Here is a 15738-nt window from a genome sequence, read left to right as displayed (position 1 = left end):
ATTTTTTTCAATGAATCCGGGGACACTTTTCAACTTCAGTGGATTTTGTATGGGGACTGATTTGTAAATCTGGGGACTGTCCTCGGGAAATGGGGATGTCTGATAATCTTAAGTTATATCCCATAGAAATCAATTGATCAAGCCAATGTATTGGCGGTTGTAGCAAAGTTTACTTAGAAGGAACCCTTTTTGTATGTTACTTTCTATGAAGCAATACGTTCAGTGCACCATCTTGTGGCAGACGGCATTATTATCTTTCAAAGCACATTCTGGTTTGCTTGTTAATAGAAAACGTTATGTTTATATTCAGCCCTGAAGCAATGTTTGCCTCTTAAAGTTCCATTTGAAGCTCTGACACACCATGCAGTTCCATCAGACACTGAACACATAAAACAGCACTGATTTTCTTTTATTGACAACGGGGGGAGAAAAAGAATCTGTCACCATTTGGTTAACTGAGGTCTGTTTAAGTAAAAAAAGCAAAACAAAACGCAGTAAAACAAATGTACGTGCAGATGTTTTGCAGATCAACCTGCTGAAAGGAATAACCAAAAGACAGGTCTGAAGCTAAGATCAGGCAGCGGGAGATTAGCAAATAGAAGGTAAATGACATTATTAAATAGGTCTTACTTTGAAACTTCCCATATAAACAAAGAATAAACATCAATAACACCACCAAATAAAGCCACAGCAGATAATAGTTTCTCCTCTAAGCTTTTGTACATTATATATTAACTTTTCTGCCTTTCAGTTAGTTCCTCTGATAAAGTTGACTTCCGAGAAGTCTCAGCAAGGCCGTCTTGGATAAACATGTTATTAGACAATCAGCTGTCTAATGCCTATTATAATGAAGAAATGGAGGGCAGCATTTTTCTATATTAACTGAAAACTTGAAGATCAGGATTTATTTCCCCTTGATGTTTGTTCTATGCCAACGTTGGCCAGCATCTGAAGAATTTGGAAGGCAAAACGTGAGTCCTAGAAAAAGCTAGTTTCTTCTTGGTCCATAAGTAGCCATTGAGGAGAATGTCTCTTGTTAACATCCTATAGTTGATTTTTGATCTTGTTGATATTAAAAAGGAGAGCCGTCACAGTGCTTTTCTACAAGTATATATAACAATTGTGTTTTGCCTTTAGAGGTCCATTTTTGGCTCAAATCTTTCTTTTGTAAATCATCAGAGGCAGGTGTTGAGCTTTAAATATTGACAGATTTCTTTTAAAAAGTAGGAACATGTTGAAGCATCTAATAATTCTGCTAAACATATCCAATTGACTTTGCTACAATTCAAAACTGTAAAAATGGTGGAATGGAAGGATACAAACAGTATTGTTGACACTGTATTTGTCAAGTGTTTGCACTAAGACCCCATGTACCATAGATTTAATTTCTTTTAAAAAATCATATTTATATCCATTTACATGAGACTTACACATATTAAAAGAAATACATACACAGTAAATACATAAATTCTAGTATTTTACAATAAAACAGATGAAACAAGTTTAAAAATGAGTGTCTCCTTTTGATAAAAGCTTTCCTGCACTTCATTCAAATTTATGATAGATACATTGGGGTTTATTTTATTTTTTTTAAAAAAACTTAATAACTATTACCTTATTGAACTACCCAATGGGTGCAGTCTGGCCAGTACTGTTGCTGCACATTCTTTAGTCATTTCAGTGGGGCTGTCTGAAACTTAGGTTACCTCCACTGAAATGAATTAGAGTTGCATGATGGTAGTACTTGGCAGGTTGCACCTTAAAACGCAATTTGTAAAAAGATCTCCATGTAGTTTAGTCTGATAAATATTCTAGTGTACTTCCTTATACCCTGTTCTTGAATAAAAAGCTTCTTTTCATAACGTGGTGGTAGTGCACTTCAGGTAAAGTAGAAGAGTTGGCATCTAGAGGTGGGGAAAAAATAGTACATTCAGTAATAACTCCATTACAGTATTCTGTTACTGAGCCCAAGGGTCTTCAACATGGTGCCTGTGGGCCCTGCAGAAGTCTTCCCTGGCAGTGCAGGGCACCCTTCTTCATCCCTCTATGGAAATTAGGCTAAAAAATCATTCTGGAGTAGCCAATACAATAAGTTGTGGTGTCTGCTTGATTACAGCATGTGGTGCCCCCCCCAAAGGTTGGTTGGTGATCTCTATCTTAGGCTCATTATTTGAAGCAGGCAGGATTATTGTGGAGAAAACGGGCTGCGGACACAATGGGGAAAAGCTGTCTTGAGGCACTAAGGAAATTTAAACATGGGCAGTATTTGTAGGTTTTGAGCTACCAGCCCCAGATTCCTTTTACCACTCAGAGCTAAGTATACATATTTTACCTGAAGCAATCAAGGTAAATGCTACTGTTTTCTGTGAGAATTTAGATTGTAATTGTAACCTGAGGTACCACTGTATGACTAAACAGACTCCGCTAACCTGGAAGTAGTACCTCGGGTTAAGAACTTTACCTCAGGATGAGAACAGAAATCGTGCGGCAGCAGGAGGCCCCATTAGCTAAAGTGGTACCTCAGGTTAAGAACAGACCTCCGGAATGAGTTAAGTTCGTAACCAGAGGTACCACTGTATAATATACCGAAGCAGACATGTTAATACAATAAATAGCCCAGTTGGAATTTCACTATCTTAATTGTTTTGCATCTTTTTAAGGTAATAAATTGGGTTGCTTTTTTCTCTCTCTAGTAGGATTGTTGGTAATGCAGAATGTTTCCTTTGATAGATGCCGGTTGGGAAATGTTTCAGATGTCATTGGTGACAGTATTGGTCCATAAATTACTGTAGCTACCAGTGGAATAAATGTCAAGGGCAATGGCATTTGCAATGAACCCATAGACTGCACTCTTAAATAGTAGTAGTAGTAGTAGTAGTCCTTGCAAATTGCACTGATTCATTTTTCTATACCTTTAGCACATTATTTTTGTCTGCCTAGTGCTGTTTGTATTTCCTAATTTTAGAATTTGTATTCTCAAGCAATGGCTGACTCTGTGGTAGTAGCAGTAGATTGGATAATCATAGGTCTGATATTTGCAAGCATTGGCTCTTTGCTATCTGAACTTGCAGTGAAATTTGTAATGCTCTGGGGCACTCAATTTCATACCCTTGGCATGCTAACAACAGCCTACATAGCTCTAATTACAAGCTATTCCATTTCAGTGTTTTTGTCCTCATTTGGTTTAATGTTTTTTGCTTGGGAGAAAGGAAAAGCTTTCTTCCCCCCCCCCCTCCATTCAGAGCTAAACTACACATGGCATTAATGATGTGTGTAAACAAGTGTGCTCTGTCTGGCCGCTTTTATTTTGGAGCGAAATCCATCTTGGGGCCCGGTGCTGGAATCTGCTTCAAATGTGGATGGGGTCCTATGCTAGTTTTCTGCTGAAAGTGCATGGTTGACATTTGCCCTGAAGGTGGTGTTTTGCAGTGTCAAAAATTGTGTGACTGTTATTATTTGTACCCCACCCATCTGACTGGGTTGCTCCAGCCACTCTGGATTCCACCCAGCTATGCTCAAGGAGCAGAAGTAAGACACATGATAAAACAGAGGAAAGTAAATTGGGGTTTATGGAAAAGAAATATTCACATGCTCCTCAATGGAGCAGTTTCTCCCCTCCCCTGGATCACAGGAGCCAGAGTGGGGCATGATCAGCTGATCAGTGGTGGGTGTGCAGCCTGTGCAGGGTGTACTCTTCTGGTCAGTCACTCCTGGAGCAACCAAGCCCTGCCTCTGGCTTGTGGAAGCTGCCAGAGCAGTATGGGAGGCTTCCCACCCCTCCGTTGAGTGGTTTGAGGAAGCCCCCTCCCACTCATGTCAGCCAGAGGGGAGAAGCTTGATCAGCTGAGGGGCATGGGACTGGGTGATGTATTTCAGCTGCTTCTGAGGAAGCAGCAGCCAAGATACACTTCACACACTGTTGTTTTAGCTACTGATACATCACAATGTTAAAAACCAGTTATCACCCAGCCCTAGTCCTCTATACCCTGTTCTACTCTTTAGGCTGCAGGCAGGTTCCTTAGATTAATTTGAGTCTCATTCCAAGGCTTAGATGTTGAGAACTCACAGCTGCTTATTGCTCAATGCTGTTAATGTGCAGACAAAGTGTAAGAATAGTCAGAAGTTGTATAGCCCAGGCATACCTTCACTATCCCAGTGCCCGGACGTACTTCAGTGAGAACTTCCTAGGCCCTTTGAGAGAACCCTACACTGCTATGGTTATTGCTTCAGTTCTGCCCACTCCACCCCAACAACAAATAAGATAGCTTTTTAATTACTCACATGAGTTCACCTCCGTTCTTTTTTCCATGCCAGCCTTGTCAGCACGAATACGTGCGAACTGTCGAGCTGTCTAGTCTCTGCAACCGCGCTGACGCCACTGCAAGTTGATAACCAAAACAACAAGAAGAACCTTGGAATTAGAGGAAGAGGAAAAAAACACGTAGCCCACTCTGTAAGGTATTCTCTGTGACCCAACTCTTGAAGCTTATTTAGTGTGGATTGCACGGTTGCCCCCATTCGATTTTCATTTGTTAAAAATAGTACTCAGTAGTTATCACTAGGGACTGGGACAAGAGGGTACAGCTGCAGAGAGAATGCACCTGTCGCACTTCAGATGCGCACACGTACACTTAATGTTCAAAAAGGGTATATATCCAGAGTGCCTGATCTGTGTCCCAGATTTTTTAAAACAAGATTCTGACCATGCTATCAGGGCATTTGTATATACCTTACCTATTTGACCATTACACCCATATGTTATGCTATTTATTTAGCTGTTTTGCTTATGCTGGTCTGTGACCGAATAAAGTAAATTCATTCATTCACACCCATATATGGATATCTGCTGGAACAGGAGACACAGCAGACAGACCATGTGGTTGGGGGGGGGGGAGGTTCTCTTTTTGCTCTTCTCATGATATGAGACAATTGGGGAAAAAAGGTGTGTACTGCTTCTTAGCCCAATTAGTTGTAGCCGTATGGATGAAGGGCAGGTTATAAATATAAAAATGAAAAATACATTCACCCCTTCCAGGCATTTGAAACTGTGTAAAAGCAGGTGTGGGGCATGGGGACAAGCATATGAGCCCAAGGTTTACTGCAGCTCTTTCATGTACCGCTAAACCATGTGTCAGGGACTCAGGAGCAGAGGCACAGGGGAGAGAGGAAATGGAGAGCGAAGGGGAAGAATCTGAGGGCAGCGTAGGGGAGTATGACAGTGGCACGAGAGATTCCATGAGCTTCTCCAGCGAATCAGAAGATTCCCAGAGGGGGGCGCCGAGGGCCAGGGTAAGGGGGGTCCCAGGGGGGACACACCAGAAGCAAGGGGCCAGCGGGGACTCCCAAAGCAGCAGCGAGAGATCAGGACCAGCTCCCCCACCAGAGCGTAGTGGGGGGGAAGAGTCCCATGTATCAGGGCCAGCGTCTCCTCCAGCAGGGAGAGAAGATGAGTCAGGACTGACCACGCCTCTATCGGAGAGTGAGGGAACGGAGGGGAAGTCAGGTCCAGCTAGCCTCTCCGAAGGGGGAAGCAGTGACAGGAGCAGTGTAACGGTCAGGAGGAAGGTTGCTGGCTGGGCGCGCGCGCCAAGTTCAAATGTACAGGCGCGCGGGACAGCAGAAAACCCGGATTGGGAACCAGGTCCTAAAGCCCACCGGAGGCAGGGGGAAGACTCAGGGGACTCAGCGTCAGAAGAGTCTAGAAAGGGCAAGACCCCAGCGGACAGGCGGACCCAAAGGAGGAAAGAGCAAAGGAAGAGGTGGAGCAAGGCTAGAGTCTTAAACTGGTGTCTGGGGGGAGGAGATTCAGACGGAGCTCCAGCGGTCTAGAGTTTGAGACGTAGAGCTGCGCGCCGCTTTGAAATCGAAACTGAACTTCAATAAAGACTTTTGTATATAACAACGAACTGGCGTTGGTCCTTTGTGAGCTGGGACCTCGGGCAGCTCTGACACCATGGTTTAGTATTACATCTCTTAACACATTTTATGTGTAAATATTTCACACCTACCAGCACCTAAGTCAGTGATGCTTTGCTGCTGGCTATATTGCTTATGCAAGGTCGGCATATTTTCTTCCACATAGATAATGAATGCTTAGACACCTTTAGCTATGAAAATAAGCGTTAGCCCCATACCATCAGTTGCCACTTTTCGTGACTGTCCTGATGTTGTAGTTAATCTGAACCCAGCTGGCAGTGTTTCTGAGGAGCCAGGCATCATGCTGATTCCGTGGACTTCACGTGGGGGAAACTGTCTTCGCCAGGAAGAACCTCGCCTGTAATTCTTGTCATCACTCTGTCAACACACAAATACAGTATTTAATTTTGCTAAAACTGAAAGCTAGTCTTCTGGGTAGTTAAAACTGAACAGTTGAGGAATAGTTATCAGTAGAAAGGCAGACTTCTGCTCGTTACAAATAGAAACAGATACTTAACAAGGAAATCTTGTTTTAAGGCTGGCCAATGTATAGCTTTATCATTCCTTTTGAACATAGCCTGATAAAATGGTCCATATATAGGCATTGTTACTCTATGGCCAGAACACAGTGAAAAAGTGAGCCAGATAGAGACACTGAAATATAGGATGTGCACAACAGAGCATTAAATGGAATGTAATAAATAACCCTCAACTCATCCTTTGATAAGATCCCCATTGGACCCAAAGGGTAGGAAGATGCTGACTGGAGTGCTGGGGAGATTATATGCTGCCCTCCCACCATTGAGATACTCTAACTAATATAGCTCTGTGGTTTTATTATTTAACAAATCACCAAAAGATTAAAGAGGGATGATGTATGCCTATCTAAAATGTCCTATGTGAACAGTGATAATAAGAATATAATCAAAAAATGGGGCTAGGTGGGTGGGCCACAACTAATGAAACTGACTAGTATGTTTAGTTGTTTGTTTGTTTGTTTTACTAAAAGCTGTGTTCTGTAAGACTGTAATTGCACAGCCTTCAGTGGAGGATTTGCAGTATTTCATCACAATCCTGAATTTGCATGAAGTCAGGGTGGGATAGGAGAGCAAAAGAGAAGGCAGGCTTCTCAGCAGTAAAAGACTGAGTAAAGAAGGGGTGGAAGGAGCACAGAGGGAACAGCAGAGATTTGAATAAAGCAGAAATAGAAAAATGGAGAGGGAATTTTAAAGAATGGCAGAATTTTGACTAGACTGAGCAGAGAGCGACCTGGGGGAACTGCAGGTTTAAAACAAAGCTTGAGTATAGCAAGGAGGAAGTTGGGAAAGTCTCTGTGTTGTACCCATCACTGCTATTTTTCCTTGTTAAATCTGGTGGGTTTTGTGTGTGTGTGTGTGTGTGTGTGTCTAAGAGATAGATAGATATAGATTTATAGATATAAACAGCAACCTTTCAGTGTCCTTCCATTCCTGCTTTGCTCAAACCTCTGCCATTGTTTGAGTACAGCAAGAAGAAAGAGTAACTGAAAATAAAAATATGGCTTTCTCAAACTTCTTCCTCTCCCATTCCTCAGCTGCCTCATATGAGAGAGATCAAGGATGTGAAGCCCTTAAATATTCTACAGTACCTCTCCACAATCATGTATTTCCTGGTACCATGTGCTGCCTTCAACACGGAAGTTCAAGATTCAATGTTGTAGTTAAAAGAGATATTTCATTAATAAGAAAACACCCATGTATGTACAACATTCATCAACTGAATTAAACTCTTCTAAAACTGACAGGCTTTTTCTTAACATTGTAGTCATCATAAGGATACATTAACATATCAGTATGGGCTGTGTACACAAAGGGGACTGCAGAATGAGAGAGGAGGAAGACTGAAAGTGGGGGTGATCTGTGTGAAGGGAAAGTTAAAAAACAAAAAGAGGAAGGGGGGAAAAGGTGAAGGTGATAATGGTGTGTAGGTGCAAAGAGACCTATACAATAGATAGGAGAAGCCATGGGAATGGGGTGATCTGTGTACAAAGGAGAAGAAAGGAGGAGGGTGGAGTAAAGAGATGAAAGGAGGGAGCAGAAGGCATGGGAAAGGGTCTGAAGAATAAGAGGAGATGGCGGCTTCATGGTTGGGTCGAATGTGAAATGGGGGCTTAGCTGCAATGTACGGAAGATGCAAGAGGTCTCTGTGGCGACCACACAGGGTCCCCAGACGTTTCACTGTCTATTGATCTCTGTGCCACCACTTGATTTCTCGCTGCCACCACCCAGGCCCTATCTGGTACAATACTGAGTCCAGTCAGGGTTAAATTGGAACATAAAGTTTTGCTTATTGATTGCAGTTTAACAAGTGTGTGGTTTCATAAACGGTATCAGTCAATTACAATCATGGGTTGCCTATCCAGACCTATAACTTCCACTACCTGTTCTCACTCACTAAACCACCTCAGATATTTACTTGTCTTCCTATTTCCTAACTATTCCTGACTCAGCTTATTTCGCTACACTAACTCAGCCTACTCACAAATTTTATCCCCATTCACTCCCACTCCAACCAACCACCCAACTCCCAACAAACTCCCCCCTTTGCCCCTCCCAGAGCTGATTTTATAGTCCCTCTGACTCCACCCCTGGGTCTGATTGGGTAACCTGTTTAACTATTTCACCTCCAGCGTTCTCTATGTTAACGTCACAGTCACCATGGGAGTGGTTTGTGTGCAGGGGGGAGGAAATAGCACAAGAAGAGGGGAGGAGGAGGAAGAGACATGCAGGTGAAGGGAAAAGGGGGTACAAAGCAGGACTGCAGAATAGAAGAGTGAAGTGGCCCCAAAAAGGGGAAAAGTTAGCTTAATAGTTGCATGGGTTGGGAAGGAGAATCTCCAGCTTACTAAGGGTTAGTGGGCCAAGTGAGCAGGGGTATGTGTATATATATATGAGGACCAAAATCAACCATTTCATATTCTCTGCTACCTATTAAGTATAAATAAAATTACTTACTTCATCAAGTCGTCTATCTGTTCCTAGTGCTAACAGATTGTTGTATTCTCTCTCAAGGATCTGCCGTGCCTATGGTTAACCAAATAAAACAATTGAAGCAATTTTTTTAAAAAAAAGTTAAGATCCATGGGAAATAATTACAATTAGCAATTTAGTTTACTTGCCTGGGTATTCTGTGTTGGAATCTGCAATAACAAAGCTAAGCTGCTGTAATCGAAGTTATCATCCAGTGCTATGAGCGATCCATGCACCCCACTTTCTAACACATTGTTTGCATATTCTCGCAATCCAATTGCTTGTATCCAGCGTATGACTCTGTCATTACTCCATACTAACACATCTGTGAAAAGGAGGGAGAAAAGTATTTTCCCAATGGCTGAACTTTCAGAAGTGCAAGAATGCATGGAGGGCTAAGCTGAACCAGTTCTGAATTTATATAGAAATTTCATTATATGGACTTTTCAAATCCAAAAAACAGCAATACAATAAGAGGAAATTTCAAGAGACTTGTAATTAAATGTTGCATTGTTCAGATATATTGTGTTTTAAAATTCCCGTTAATTTGTATGATGGCTACATTTCCTTGAAATGTGCTGATAAGTCTATGCTGATTCCATCTAATAATGGATAAACTTTTAGTTTCTTGCTTAGCCTCGAGGAATTATTTCATTTTAGTGAAACCCATTCTAAACCTGAGAGAACTTGTTCATATACCGTATTTTTCGCACCATAGGACGCACTTTTTTCCCTCCAAAAATGAAGGGGAAATGTGTGTGCGTCCTATGGTGCGAATGCAGGCTTTCGCTGAAGCTGGAGAGCGAGAGGGGTCGGTGCGCACCGACCCCTCTCGCTCTCCAGGCTTCAGGAGAGCCCCACCGCCAGCCCCACAAGCTCGGGGGACAGCGGGGAGGCGGAACGCCGCCATCCCGCTGTCTCCCGACTTGGCTAGAAGGCTGGCGGGGGGGGAGAAGCCTGCTCCTCCCCATCACCAGCCCCGCAAACTCGGGAGACAGTGGGAGAGGCGTAGCGCGCCCTTCCCGCTGTCTCCCGACTTGGCTAGAAGGCTGGCGGGGGGGAGAAGCCTGCTCCTCCCCATCACCAGCCCCGCAAACTCGGGAGACAGTGGGAGAGGCGTAGCGCGCCCTTCCCGCTGTCCCCCAACTTGGCTAGAAGGCTGGCGGGGGGGAGAAGCCTGCTCCTCCCCGTCGCCAGCCCCGCAAACTCGGGAGACAGCGGGAGAGGTGCAGCGCGCCCTCCCGCTGTCTCCCGACATGGTTTGGAGGCTGGCGGAGGGCTTCCTCCTCCCCCAGCCCCGCAAGCTCCCAGAGCGATGCCAAAGCTGCGCGCAGCTTCGGCAAGGCCCTGGGTCCCGTTCTGGGGGAGGGGGAAGCTCAGGCGTCCCCCGCCCCAGCCCCGCGTCTCCAGCCGGGAGACGGTCGTGGGGGGCTGCTTTAGCCCCCCGCGACCCTCTCCCGGCTGGAGAGGTGATGCGCGTTTATGGCAGGAGCCTCCATAGGCGCGCGTCACCTCTCCAGCCGGGAGAGCACGCGCGGGGCTAAAGCAGCCCCCCGCGACCCTCTCCCGGCTGGAGAGGTGACGCGCGCCTATGGCCGCTGCTCCCTGGCCTGCTCTTTGGGGCTGGTGGTGGGCTTCCCCCGCCAGCCCCAAAGAGCAGGTCGAAAGGAACCTGAAGCCTGGAGAGCGAGAGGGGTCGGTGCGCACCAACCCCTCTCGCTCTCCAGGCTTCCAAGGTAGCCGCCTGAACGCACCTTAAACGGCACCTTGTTTTAGAGCGGGAAAACAAAAGGGGGGAAATTCTCCCACTCTCTGCGCAGCGCTTCCTGCCGCTTCGCTGAAGGGGCGCTGGGCAGAGAGCAGAAGAATTTTTTCCCCTTGTTCTCCCCCCTCTAAAACAAGGTGCGTCCTATTGTCCGGTGCGTCCTATGGTGCGAAAAATACGGTAACTACATTGGGGCTATTGCGTCCAATAGAATAAAAATTCAGAAGACAAGCATTAAAGATATCCTCCTTTAGTGAAGTATTACCTTTTATTTCATGCTGACTTGCTTCTCTTCTCCTTTCTAGTTCTTGTCTGTCATAATTCAGTTTCTTTAAACACATGATTCCATACTGCAGACTTGTTCTGTTATTTAAGGTGGGGAAGACGACATTATAAGGCAACTTGCAGTGAAAGTAAACAAATTAGAAGATTTTGTGCATTTGAAAAGCTCCACTTAAAACATTTTATAAATACTGTAAACTGTCTACTGTATACCTTAAACATCTTCTTTCTGTTCATGAGACAAACTGTGGAAATAATTTATATATCTTTTCCCCAGATAGAAACATTTGGCTTTGGTAATATCAGCACTTTTATTCTGGTTTAAAAGTAGCATAAACATGGTTTTAATAATTAATAAATAAATGAAGATAATGTGCTAACTCACCGATGAAAGCTATCCACCATTTTTAAGTGTACCCGGAGATCTTTTTTTGTCAGGTGATCTAACATCCTTGCATCTACCAAACACTCCATGAAGTAACTTCGATACTGTGGCAATCCCAGACTAGGAAGCCATTCATTACCAATCCATTCATGATTCATGTCACCATAAGCAAGAGTCTGGGGTGGAAGGTGGTGAAGAATAGGAAAATATATTACTAGTGTCCATAGTATAGAACAATTGCACTTCTCTTGATGTTCCAGTTTTGTTAGTAATATTAGGTAGTACTCTATGTATGCCATAATATCATTTGATCAGCTCTAATCAACAATCAGCATTCCTAGTCTAGCAAACAGGCGCAGAGAAGGAATAAGGAAATATAAAGCAATATTATCCATGAAGGCCCTTTCTTGTCACAGGAGAAAGACATCCTATGATGACGAGTGATTCCTACCATCTATATCAGAAATCAAAACTTTCAAGAGTTTGGATTTGATATCCCGCCTTTCACTCCCCTTCAGGAGTCTCAAAGCGGCTAACATTCTCCTCTCCCTTCCTCCCCCACAACAAACACTCTGTGAGGTGAGTGGGGCTGAGAGACTTCAGAGAAGTGTGACTAGCCCAAGGTCACCCAGCAGCTGCATGTGGAGGAGCGGAGACGCGAACTCGGTTCCCCAGATTACGAGACTATCGCTCTTAACCACTACACCACACTGGCTCTCAGAAGCTTCTGAAACCTCAGCCAAAACAAGGTTTGGCATGTAAGTAATAGGCTGGCAAAGTATATACAATGGATTTATATCTAATCCTAATAAAATTATCTTGAGAGATGAAGTGGTGTTATTTTAGTTTTGTGGAACTGCCATGGAAAAATCATTTCAGTTGGCCTCCATGTGGCTGGTATAATGTGTAGACTGGCCTTCAAAGGTTTCAGATTCTAGCAGGCATGTATTGTAGATCCTTCTCATTCAGATGTCAGCACTGAAGAGAACCCACAAGCCATTGCCTATAACAAGGGTAGGGAACTTTGTGGAAAAGCTGGCAAAGGGACCTGCTGGAGAAAAAATCCCACTGCTTGAAACGAAAGTCCCTACTTCTCCCACACCATACTGCTTATGTTTCTTAAATACTTGTAGCACTGGTCCTCTGTTTAGCACCAAAAATAAACAAAGCCAATATGACACATTTAATAGTATGTAGTCATAAGGCAATAGTAAGCAGCCATGGTAATGGAAGGGGCAGCAGCAGGGAACTGGATCCCTTAATCCCCGAGGGCTACTTTCACAGGTGGGGGGAGCCCTGATCACCTGGCAATCACTTGATATCACTAAGATGTCAGGAGACACATTTTTTGCCTTGTAGTATGACAAGTTATGGGGACGCAGGTGGCGCTGTGGGTTAAAGCCTCAGCGCCTAGGGCTTGCCGATTGAAAGGTTGGCGGTTCGAATCCCTGCGGCGGGGTGCGCTCCCGCTGCTCGGTCCCAGCGCCTGCCAACCTAGCAGTTCGAAAGCACCTCCGGGTGCAAGTAGATAAATAGGGACCGCTTACCAGCGGGAAGGTAAACGGCGTTTCCGTGTGCGGCTCTGGCTCGCCAGAGCAGCGATGTCACGCTGGCCACGTGACCCGGAAGTGTCTCCGGACAGCGCTGGCCCCTGGCCTCTTAAGTGAGATGGGCGCACAACCCCAGAGTCTGTCAAGACTGGCCCGTACGGGCAGGGGTACCTTTACCTTTATGACAAGTTATGCCACAGAAGAAAAATCAAGGAAAGTGGGGCTTCAAGTCGTTATTGATCAGCCGATAGGCAGATACTCCAAGCTGGCTTTCTGCATGGATTGGCTGCATGACCAGGTTCCTCATGGGGAACTCATGCAACTGATGCAATGGGTTTGGTTCCATGGACCCATGCTAGACCAAGTCAGGCCCACAGTCCAGAAGTTCCCCACTCCAGGGCAGGTGATCAAGTCCCCATCCATATTCCCATGGAGGCAATTCTCTCATCACTTGCCCCAAGCAGCTTGGATTGCCTGTCTTGCAGTAAAGGGGGGGGGATTAATTCTTGAGTCAGAGAAGTCCATTCATTGTAGGTTAACCCTTTAAGGCACATTGAAGCTTTTGCCTGGGGCTCGGTTATAATTAGCAGCACAAAACCAGCTTGTCTTAACAAAAAGAGGAAAAAGAACAAGACCATTAAAATATCCCTTGCTTCTAATACTTAAATAAATATGAAGAGCAAGCACTGAACTCTTCTGTGGAAGGGGCTGACAGCTCCCTAGTGCCAGATGTTGAGCTATTGTTAGTCACACTGAAAAAGGTTCCTACCTGAGCCCAGCTGCCTTCCTCATTCTCTTTCTGCAGTGTTGAGGACAGCCGTTAGTAAAGTGAGTTAATAACACAAAAAGAAATACAGCATGAGTCAAAAAAGCAAAACAACAGATACAGTGCCTTACATTAATTGTGCGTTTCAAACAGAAGGGTAATGAAGTCAACCTACAGCAGGGTTAACTGCTGGCTAACAAAATACTCTTAATAAAATTAAAAGTGAGGTAAGAAGTAACATCATGCTCTACCCTAATACATCTCACACTGGCCCATCTAAACGGTGAGGAATGTACACATTTTGAGGGAATTTACTGACCTGACAGAAATGTCCCACATGGCCACACAAAACAGCTGATATGGGAACAGTTTGATTCTCATTTTGTCTATCATTACTTTCAAAGCTTAATTGCTTTCATATTTGGCAAGGAGAGGGGGAATGTGTAAATATAACTGGGAAGATTTATTCACGTAATGGAAATAGGTGAGCATAAGGACAGACTTAAGGGTGGAATATGGGACAGAGGTAACCAATTCTGAGCTGACAATGTGGACAGTCAACCTCTCTTTGCAAGAAACTCTCAGAATTGTAGCGCTGTGAGGGGAACAGGTGGGTCTCCTAACCATTCTCAGCACCCTTAACAAATTGCAACTCCGAGGATTCCTTGGGGGAAGCCATGACTGGTACCATAGTGCTTTAAATGTATGGTGTGAATTTGTCCTAAGTAAACAGTCTGCCATCATACCTCTGGGATTAGCACTATGTCACAAAGCATGTTACTGCATCAGCAATGCAGGCACTATGTTGTCATTACAACCTGTCGTCAATGCACATTTTCACAACGACAGTTTCAGCCAATATATATCACTACAGAGAATTATTTCCAGTCTAGCCTAGTTAAACAAACAGCAATAATTGCTGCACCAAGAAAATAAAATGAACAAAGTGATTAAACTAATAGAAACACAATTCAAAATTGTGATTATTGTTACAACCTTATGTACAATTTGGACTTACTTCTGACTAAATATACACAGGCTGCACTGGGCAACTGGTGAAAAGCCAGACCATTTCTTCACCTCCATTTATTGTTTTTATTTATTTTGGCATGAATTATCTGTACATTAACTGTACAGTGACATTCTCCTTGTATATATGGAATATTCAGCGTACATAGCTTAAAATTCAAATAAATGTTGTGTAAAACAATATGCAGCTTATTCACATATTGTGATAACTGTAAAATCCACACTTTGACATTGAAGTAAATATGAAAAGCTGTTGTTGAAACTAACCGTTTTAGCTGGAGCAGCAAGAGTTTCCATTTCTTCATGGGTCACCCAAACATTGCCTGAGGGCTATTGCCAATGCCCACAGGGAGGCAGGTAGAATCCGCATTAGGTAAGCAGTGTTAAAGAAGAAAGGCAGCAACACTGTAAGTTAACAGCATACAGCATCACAATGAGCACAACCATGTCCTTGCCTCAGTTGAGCAGCAGTTGAAACAACTTCAGACAGCTGCTTTTCATCTTCCTCCACTTTGAAAAAAGATATGGAGGTGATCCCCTGAATTCCATTAAATGCATATTAAGGAATACTAGTACAATTGCCATTTCCAAACACAACTGTTACTACTTCTCACAGAGCATGTTGAAGTGGCTCTTATTTCAGCAGACAGGTATGCTATTTCAGGTCTTTGGAGACCCAAAGGCTACATACATATGCACAGGACATTTCTAATATGATAAACCTTTTAATTAATATGCTAAACCTCATGAAATGGAAAGCACAGATTGAAGCCTGTAGATCTAGGTTGGGGTGCTAATTTTTTAAAAAGATAACCCTTTAGGAGGCAAACAGGGAACATGGGGTCATCAAATGGCTATTCTAGAATGGAGAAAAAAGAAGACATTGCCTACACACACACACTCAGAGTTTCTTGTTTTGTTTTGCTATCTCTCAGATGTTGCCCCTAACGTTTTGCGCAATGCAAAATTCAAAGCGCAGTTCAAGGGTTGCTTCTTCAGGAAATATATCAAAGAAAGCTAAAAGGGTTGTTAAGGCC

The 15738-nt window shown here is 43.9% G+C and overlaps 2 protein-coding genes across 12 annotated transcripts in view; one reads left to right on the top strand and one right to left on the bottom strand.

Moving 5' to 3' along the window:
* The window catches only part of ACSS3 (acyl-CoA synthetase short chain family member 3), an 81919-nt gene extending 74223 nt beyond the window's left edge, over positions 1 to 7696 (top strand). For 2 of the 4 annotated variants that reach the window (XM_079991826.1, XM_079991831.1), the window contains 3 exons: positions 752 to 971; positions 4315 to 4458; positions 7490 to 7696. The gene's annotated coding sequence lies outside the window, so the exon portion shown is untranslated. The remainder of the gene's footprint in view (positions 1 to 751; positions 972 to 4314; positions 4459 to 7489) is intronic. The other 2 variants (XM_079991827.1, XM_079991828.1) reach the window with 2 other exon arrangements.
* The window catches only part of PPFIA2 (PTPRF interacting protein alpha 2), a 293474-nt gene continuing 278129 nt past the window's right edge, over positions 394 to 15738 (bottom strand). For 7 of the 8 annotated variants that reach the window (XM_079991806.1, XM_079991807.1, XM_079991810.1 and 4 more), the window contains 5 exons: positions 14969 to 15031; positions 13676 to 13705; positions 11357 to 11532; positions 10955 to 11052; positions 9020 to 9249 (listed from right to left, as the gene is read on the bottom strand). In XM_079991806.1, coding sequence (XP_079847932.1) covers positions 9053 to 9249; positions 10955 to 11052; positions 11357 to 11532; positions 13676 to 13705; positions 14969 to 15031 — 564 coding nt within the window. In that variant the 3' untranslated portion in view covers positions 9020 to 9052. Of the gene's footprint in view, positions 1905 to 4281; positions 4379 to 6134; positions 6295 to 8909; positions 8979 to 9019; positions 9250 to 10954; positions 11053 to 11356; positions 11533 to 13675; positions 13706 to 14968; positions 15032 to 15738 lie in introns of those variants that run through there. The other variant, XM_079991813.1, reaches the window with a different exon arrangement.

Source organism: Podarcis cretensis (genome assembly GCF_951804945.1).
Source record: "Podarcis cretensis genome assembly, chromosome: 10".
Classification (NCBI taxonomy): domain Eukaryota; kingdom Metazoa; phylum Chordata; class Lepidosauria; order Squamata; family Lacertidae; genus Podarcis; species Podarcis cretensis.
Note: the sequence above shows the minus strand (reverse complement) of the source record. Positions and strands in the feature narration are given on the sequence as shown.